The sequence below is a fragment of the Sciurus vulgaris genome, assembly GCF_902686455.1.
Source record: "Sciurus vulgaris genome assembly, chromosome: 1".
Classification (NCBI taxonomy): domain Eukaryota; kingdom Metazoa; phylum Chordata; class Mammalia; order Rodentia; family Sciuridae; genus Sciurus; species Sciurus vulgaris.
Genome location: NC_136461.1, coordinates 121,118,169 through 121,126,384, shown reverse-complemented (window position 1 = coordinate 121,126,384; position 8,216 = coordinate 121,118,169). Strand labels below are relative to the sequence as shown.

General features: G+C 53.3%; 1 protein-coding gene across 2 annotated transcripts; it reads left to right on the top strand.

The window, feature by feature from the left end:
- Nucleotides 1-57: 57 nt before the first annotated feature.
- On the top strand, nucleotides 58-7,399 carry TAGLN2 (transgelin 2). Of its 2 annotated transcripts, none has more exons than XM_079131356.1 (5): nucleotides 58-192; nucleotides 4,857-5,064; nucleotides 5,544-5,718; nucleotides 5,992-6,094; nucleotides 6,604-7,399. In XM_079131356.1, exons 2-5 carry the CDS (start codon nucleotides 4,885-4,887, stop codon nucleotides 6,743-6,745), a joined length of 600 nt encoding a protein of 199 aa, XP_078987482.1. In that variant the 5' UTR covers nucleotides 58-192; nucleotides 4,857-4,884; the 3' UTR covers nucleotides 6,746-7,399. The 2 variants fall into 2 exon arrangements, with proteins under 2 accessions (XP_078987482.1, XP_078987483.1); XM_079131357.1 differs by having other exon boundaries at nucleotides 121-243.
- The last annotated feature ends 817 nt before the right edge of the window (nucleotides 7,400-8,216 follow it).

The following is an 8,216-nucleotide window of genomic DNA, read 5'->3' as shown; positions in this document are numbered from 1 at the left end:
CCCTCTTCTCTTAACCATTTTTCTTGGCTTGTTCGCTGCGGCGCCTTTAAACTCTCTTGGCCCTTGCCCCGCCCCCGGTCCGCCCCGTCTGAGGCGGGACCCTCCAGAAAACCTCCGGCCAGCCAGCCCAGGCGCACCACTCGCTGCAGCAGTCCCTGACGTGCGTGCGTCGTTATCCCGCCCGTTTGGACGGTGAGCAGGACCCGGGGATCAAGGCGGGGGGCACTGCGTGGTATCTAGAAAGTAAGAAGCCAGAACTTCAGACTTGCTCCAGGGGTCTTGGGGATCACGGGTTGGAGCCAGACAAGGGTTCGATGACTGCTCTGCCCCGCCCCGTGGTGTCAGGTCCCCCAGTCCTAACCCTGCATTGCTGGGCGATGAGATCAGGCGAGGTTTGCTGGTGCTTAGACGGGGCGTCCGTCTGGAGTAGGGGCTCAGGCACCAAGCCCCACCCTCTGGCTCCTGCGTCGCGTCCCGTTGGGACAAGGAAACGAGGGCGTCGGATGTTAGCTGACTGGCCCCTACTGGCGGCGCGTCCAGGTCTTGGCGCGCGCCTAGCTCTAGCTCAGCGCTCCCGGGGCTTCATGCGTGACCCTTCACTTCCTGGTTCCAGGAGCACGTGTGGGCACTGCCTGCCCACTGCATCTTCAGGCCATCTTTCCTATACCTCCTCCTGCTAACTCGCTTTTCTGGGGACTCGGTCATGGGCTACGGCCAGAGGTTTCGGTGCGTGAGTCCCAGTGGCCTCGCCATCTGTGAAGCTCCAGTCGTCTCTAGGAGAGTTCCTCGACCTCAGGCGTTTTGGGGAGTGCTGCCCTGACCGCCCCTGAGTGCCCTTACTTTGAGGTGCGTGTGCGTGAGAGAATGGCTGCTTTCCAGGCCCTCCTACCCGTGCCTAAGTCCTGTTGCTGCCCCCTCCCATGCCCCCTGCTGCTGGGAAAGCCGGTGGTGGCCGCGGGCGGGCGGGCGGGCTGCCCAGACCACTGCGTCACCCCAGTGGCGGGCGGGCGGTGGGTGACTCATCCGCGGTAACGGCCCAGGGTGTGGCCGTGGGGGTGGGGGCGGCGGCTGTAAGGGGCTGGACCTATAGGACCGGAAGTGGCCTGCCGCCTTCACCAGCTCCTCAGGTTTCCTGGAGACTGTACAGGGAGGTTCTGAGGCAACGTGGTATCTCTGGGGCAGAAAGGGGGATCAAATGTGGAGATGCAGTGCAGGAGGAGAACTTTGGTGTGGATGGGGTTCCACTCTATGTCTGTTACTCAGAGCACAGTCAGGGACAGCTCCCCATCTCCAACCCCTCTCCCAATTTCTCCCTACTTAACAGGGCCGACCTCAAACTGCTGAGGAGGCCAAGGTAGGGCGGGGCCAGCAGAACACTACCATTTCAGAACCGACAAATAGTCTTTGTCGGTGGCAACCCCCCACCCCCAACCTTGGCCTCTGCCCCCTGGGGATTGACCTCTAATCCTTTCTTCATTCCATTCCTTTGCATTCCAGGATTTTCACCTGTGGGGACCATCTCAGAACACACCTTGCCTTCCTGTGTGGTTCTTCTGAACCACCCGTAGTCTTCTCTGTCCCAAACTAATGACTTCCCATCTCCAAATGCTGTTTATACCCTCCGCAGCCACCTTCTTGAGGAATCCTTGGCATCTGATGTTCTCCAAGGATTGTTGTGAAGATCCCACTTGTGCTCCTGTGTTGAGTCTTTTCACCATGAAGTCTGTGGAGTGGGTGTTTGTGGTGCCCCCACCCTACCTCCAGTGTTTGGTACACAGACACCATAGCAACGTCCTAGCCTCCACCTCCTCCCCTCTGGAGTGAGCCTTGTGGCTTCCTGTTTGTATAGTTCAGCTTTCTCTTCTGCTTAGGACTCTTAGGTGGTGAGGGGAGGTTCCCTGGGGTGGGGGTTGCCCTAAAGCAGCCCTTTAACCACAGTTCTCCCACTGTCATTGCTTCTGACTGCTTTCTGTGGCATCTCTCTTTCAGAATAGTCCCAGCCCCAAATCTGAGCTGGGAAGTTCCACTGTATTCCATCTGTGTAGTCAATGGAGAGTCCCTTTGTCTTCCCAATTGAACACCTCAGCCAGAACTCTGAAATCTAACCCCCAACGGTCTAGTGGGTATTCCCCTTTAAGACTTGGCCTCCAGTGGGGTGAGGTGAGCTTCTAGCCCAGAGTCTGGGTAGGGCAGAGGGCTGGCATGCCTTTGGTGGCCCCTCCTCCTTTCCCCACTATTGTAACCTAGTGGGTGTGGGGTGAGAGTTGTTCCCACAGCTGTAGTCAGCTCTATTGTAGAGTAGTCACTCACTGCCAACCCACTCCCCAAGTTGTTTGGCTCTGGGCATCTCCCACACCTGGCTTCCAGCTGGGCATATCTCTTCTCCTCCACCCTGATAGGAGACTAGATGTTTTCCCTTCTTTTGAGGGAGGACAGGAGTAGGTCCTCTGGGTGTCACTAGGGTGGGCCTCTCCAGCTACAGCAGCCACAGCCCATCAGCTGCTGCCTGTCTAAGTGGGGTGGGGAAGAGAAACAGCTGCTGGCCTGGCTGGGCCTAGCTGGGACTTCTCCTTCCCATAACTCTTACCCTGTGGCTCTGGAGCCCCAGGGCTGTGGGGCAATGGCCCCAGAGTGGAGCAGAGATACAACAGCTGGAGGCCATGACTCTGCCAGCTGTATCCAGGCCCCAGAATTAGGGAGGGGCCCTAAACATGCATCCTTAAACCTGAGGTAGGTCTGGGTGACTATGTCTGTCTTACCCTAGTGAAAGGGGGGGACCCTGGAAGGGGTTGGTTTTGGGCCCTTCTCTTCCCTCTTAACTCTGGTGTCCAGGTTAATCATTCTCCTACCCTTTCTTTACCTGTGGTATAGTGCACCCTGGACCTCAGGGTGATTGACTCTCTTCTGCTCAAGACAAGAAGTCTAGAAGTTGAACTGGGTAAAGGGGATTTGCTGATGATAGTAACACTTAGCCCCCTCCTCTAACTAGTCTTCAAGCCATTCCTCTGTGGACACAAGTTGTAGGCTTATGTAGACCAAGCAGTGACTGAGCAACTGGGACTTGACAGGGGTTGTGGGAATCTTGTCTTTCTTTTGAGACTCAGCTGTGCCACCCGCCTGCTTTCCCTCAGCTGATTGTGTGTAGGGCTCTGGTGGTGTGGATTAAGATCCAGACTGACATTCATCTGGCCCAGCTTTCAGGCCGGGGGAAGTGGGGGCTGGGTCACTCTGAGTGAGGTCTAAAAATAACTGATTTATGGGGAGGATTTCTGCCGGAAATGTGCAGCTCGATAAGCTAGAGTAGAAAGGAGCAGCCATCTTGGTGTGTGGGGGAAGGTTCTGAGCTGAAACACAACCTCTGGGGATGAGAGGTATGAAGCTATTTGAGGCAGCCTGGCTCCTTGTACTTCATCAGAGCCCTGAGGCTCATTGAGGGGGTGTCAGGATTGTTTAACCTGGGGTGCTTAGCCAGGATGACTTCATTCCTTCAGTCTGAACTGGCCTGGAGCCAAATGTGGGGAGAAGGTGTGGCTCCCTTTACTGTTCTTGATCACAGGTACCTACTTGTCCTGGGGATCCCCCTTTGTGAGCAACCAACATGCTCTATTTCAGAGAAGAGAGAAGAGCCCATCCAGGGAAGTGCTGGGGCAGGAAATGGGGGACTATGTCTATTTTCTGTTTCTGGTTCCCCTTGGCTTCAGCAGCACCACCAGGATTTGCTCAGCAGGCCTCTGGGTGTGGGACTTCAGCAGTGGAGTGGTGGTAAAAGGCAGGCTGCCCACTGCAAGGTGCTGCCACCTCAGACCAGTGGTCAGAAACCACCTAGTACTTGGTAACCAAGGTCCTTAAAGTTCAAGAAACCCTCCTGTGTACTTCCTCATTCTTCCCTTTCTTTCTAGGTTTTCTGAAAACTACCACCCAAGGTTTCTGTCCTGTTTCTACTTTAACAAACTTCTACACATGTAGTATACAGTTTTAGGAACCCCAACAGGAATCTTAATAAGATCCAGGGGTAGCAAGCCTGCATTCTTTCTGAGGGGATAAGGGGAGATTCAATTTCCTTACCTTTTCTGGCTTATAGCGACCATTGCATGTTCATGATCCTGCCTCTTTCACTTAGTAAGGATCCTTGTTTATGACATTGGGACCACTTGGATGATCCAGAATAATCTCCCCATCCCAAGATCCTTGATTTTAACCACATCTGCAAAGTCTCTTTGTACCATTTAAGGTAATATATCCATGAGTACTGGGAATTAGGATGTGGACACCTTTGGGGAGTCATTATTCTGCCTACCACTGTTCCTGGAAGGGAGAGGAGAGTTTGTTTTGATTCCCTGGTTTCTCAGATATTCCCTTTGCCTACTAAAATCTGCCTACCTCTTTGAGCAAGCCCTCCCAGACTGCTTCTGCCCTTCCTCTTCTATTCATTCCTACTACATGTGATCTAAATTGTGCAGTTTGCCTTCGCAAAAGCTGACTATCCCAAATGAGGACTTGCACCCCTCAATCATTTACCCTATATTCTATTTCAGTGGATCTTATGCTTCATTCTAGTAATAAAACCATTTGTTCAAATGAAATTGAGTGGGAATGCTCAATATAATAGACTTCTTATGGTAGAGGTGGGGGGAATCCAGAGATTGTCCCTGAGGCCCCACATTTCCCAGAGTTCTGAGCAGTGCTTTTCTAGCCCATGTCTGGGGGTCAAGGTGAAGCTTCCCTCTTAAGGCAGCAGTTCTGTTCCTCATCCATGGGCTCACCCTGGCAAATATGGTGTCTGTCCCCTCAGGTAGAATTCCTCACCCCATGAGTACAGAATATTGACCATGGTCCTGCTTGTGTCCTTTTACAAGCTTCCCACAGCCACTACAGCTGTTAAGAATGGCCAACAGGGGACCTACATATGGCCTGAGCCGGGAGGTGCAGCAGAAGATAGAGAAACAGTATGACGCTGACCTAGAGCAGATCCTGATCCAGTGGATCACCACCCAGTGCCGCAAGGATGTGGGCCGACCCCAGCCTGGACGTGAAAACTTCCAGATCTGGCTCAAGGATGGCACGGTGAGAGCTGTTCCCTACTGGATTGGAGATGCAGAGAGAGCAGGACTGGGGGGGACTTAGGATTAATTAACTGAAGAAGGAAAAAACAAGAGCGTGTAAATCCAGGGTTTTCCTTGGCCTGAATATTTTTATCAAGGATGTGAGAGGACCCACGCTTTCTTCCCTCCACACTGGGGAAGATAAGTGTGTTTGTGCCTCCTCCACCCTGCAGAAGAAGGTCTTAGGTGACACGAAGGAAGAAGTGCTCTGAGAAAAAACCGTGGGAGGGTAGGCTCTAAACAGTGAACTGGCATAGCAAGGAAAGACTGAACACGAGCTGTTCCTCTGGACTCAGAGGCTGTGTGTTGGGCAAGAAGGACCCTGAGGCTTACTCAGGGTGAAGGAACCTCTCTGGTTCACTACCTCTGGTGCTAAGGGTTGTACATGATGATCTGCAGTTGGCATATCCTCACCTCTACTACCTGCTGTCCCCACCCCAGGTGCTGTGTGAGCTTATTAATGGACTATACCCTGAAGGGCAGGCCCCTGTGAAGAAGATCCAGGCCTCCACCATGGCCTTCAGGCAGATGGAGCAGATCTCTCAGTTCCTGCAGGCAGCTGAGCGCTATGGGATTAACACCACTGACATCTTCCAAACTGTGGATCTCTGGGAAGGTGGGCTAGGGCCTGGGGCTGTCCTCCAGGACACCGCAGATTGGGCTGGTCCATTTCAACCAGAGAGAAGGAACAAGTTTTGAGCTTTCTGAAGACAAAGAAGGGTGTGTGTTTGTGTGTGCGCATGCACGTGTGTGTGTTTGGCCACGTTGGGGCTTGGAATGGGAACAAAGAGTAAAAAGAATTTGGAAGCCAGGCCTGGCTTAGTGAGTGAGGAGGAACCCTGTCATCCAGGATCTCAGCCCTGCTGAGCCAATATATTCATCTTTCCAGGAAAGAACATGGCCTGTGTGCAACGGACGCTGATGAACCTGGGTGGGCTGGCGGTAGCCCGGGATGATGGGCTCTTCTCTGGGGATCCCAATTGGTTTCCTAAGTAAGTATTGCTGGGGCGGCCGTAGAGCCCTGTGCCACAGGGCTCCTGCCCATTCCTTTCCCTAGGAAATACTTGATGGCTCTGTGGCAGCTGACCCTGTAATCCCAGATACTCAGGAGGCTGAGACAGGAGGATTGAAAGTTTGAGGCTAGCCTCTGCCACTTTGAGACCCTGCTTTAAAGTAAAAATTCAAGAGGTCTGGGGATATAGCTCATTGGTTGAGTACCCCTGGTTCAATCCCTAGTCTTAGTACTTCAAAAAATAGCAATAAAACAAAAACAACAAAGCCCTTTCATATAACTCCTCTTACTTCATCATATAACTCCCTGGGGTGGTAAGTGACTGTCTCCTTGGAGAGATGAGGAGGTGGCTTCAGACAGCTCAAGGACCTTAAGGGCAGAGTCAGGACCAGCCCTTGAGCCCACTGCAGAGCCTGTGCTCTTTTCAGGGAAGAGCTGTACTGGTGCAGCCTCTGGCTTCCTTCCAACCAGCACTCCCTTCCCATTCAGGAAATCCAAGGAGAACCCTCGGAACTTCTCGGACAACCAGCTGCAAGAGGGCAAGAACGTGATTGGGTTACAGATGGGTACCAACCGTGGGGCGTCTCAGGCAGGCATGACCGGCTATGGAATGCCACGCCAGATCCTCTGATCCCACCCTGCTCCTATCCTCCTGTGAATGGTTAATATATATGTATATGTATATTTTAGCAATGACATTCCTTGAGAGCCCCTGGAGATCTTCAGCTCCTCTCTGCCAGGGTGGGGATCCAACCTGTCCTGTTGGCAGCCTCTCCTCCTGTGCTTACTAATACATTCTTTCCCCACCCCCATCAAAACTGGACCAACTTTTCCCTGGGACCAAATTTGGGGTGGGGTGAGGGTGTTAGTCTCCCTCTCCCCACCAGGCCTCTCCTCTTTGCCTCTGACCTCTCCTGACCCTGAGTTCTGTACTCTCAGTCCATTCCTTGGCTGGAAGTCAGGGATGCTGCCCTTTGGCCTGATGCTGGACTGGCCATCCTTCCACAAGTATGCGTCTTCCACAGCTGTGGCTGCAGGGACTTAATTTATAGGGAGGGGCCTGCGGCCACTGCCACCCCAGCCACAGCTGGGCTGTACTCACTGCACATCTGGGGCAGCCTTCCTTAGCAGAGGCCCTCTTGGCTTTTTATTTTCCACTCCCCTCTCTGTGGCTGAGGGGTGAGGTTGAAGGGACAGAGGGGGGAGGGCTGCCCACCATGGTCTGGGGCTTGAGAAATATGAGTGTGCTGATTTAAATAAAGAATCCCAGTGTTTTTTGGATGGACTCTGGCTGTGTCTAGGGCCACTGTGCCCGCTGTGGGGAAGGGAGGAATACTGGGCAAAGTGCAGAGAATGGTAGAGGGAAGAGGGCAGAGATAAAAGATTGCAATGCTTAGCTCTATCTTCAGGTGCCTCCCCCATTCTCTTTTGTTCTTGGTTTAGGGAAGGGCAGGCTGGGATTGAGAAGGAATAGGACCTTACAGCTGTCCTTGGGCTGAGAGCCATAATGCAGAACATGTGGGCAGTTTCCACAGGAAGGTGAGGCCCTCCTACCTAATGAATTGGGCAGTCCTTCCTGGTGCTTTCAGCTGGGCCCACCCCTGCAGCCAGATCAGCTTCTGAGCCACTGCAGAAAGGTGCAGGGGGTTGATTCCTGGCAAGTGCAGCCATTTCCAGGAGGGAGGCCCCTCAGGCAGCCTTTGGGCAAGGTGGCCTCTGTTGGAGTCGGTCACACCAAGTTGGAGGCTGCAGCCATGAAGGGGAAGTAGAGCTGGGGAGTGAACAAGAGTGAATTGGTGGTGGTGGCTAGTGGAAAGAAATCTTGATCTATCCCAGGCAGCCACCTATGAGCTACATGCTGGGGAAAGCTTAACTGGGTGGCCTTGGACCAAGATAATCAACTTTGGGTCAAGTTGTCTCCAACCTTAAACTCAACCTGGGCAAGAATGTTAGGCACACTGTTTCAATCCCTAGGTGTCATCTTCCCCACAAGCCATGTGGATCAGACCTGGTGTCTTCCCAGGGAGAACCTGGACCCTGGGCTGGGCTCTTGTATTAGGATCCATCCACATCAGCCAGCCTCAGGGGCCTGCCCTCCATCA

Bases quoted from the DNA above. Each gene is read 5' to 3' on its own strand.
- TAGLN2 (XM_079131356.1), top strand. From the start codon at position 4,885: ATGGCCAACAGGGGACCTACATATGGCCTGAGCCGGGAGGTGCAGCAG. The intron at 5,065-5,543 runs GTGAGAGCTGTT...TCCCCACCCCAG, and splicing joins TCTGGCTCAAGGATGGCACG to GTGCTGTGTGAGCTTATTAA. The intron at 6,095-6,603 runs GTAAGTATTGCT...CTTCCCATTCAG, and splicing joins GATCCCAATTGGTTTCCTAA to GAAATCCAAGGAGAACCCTC.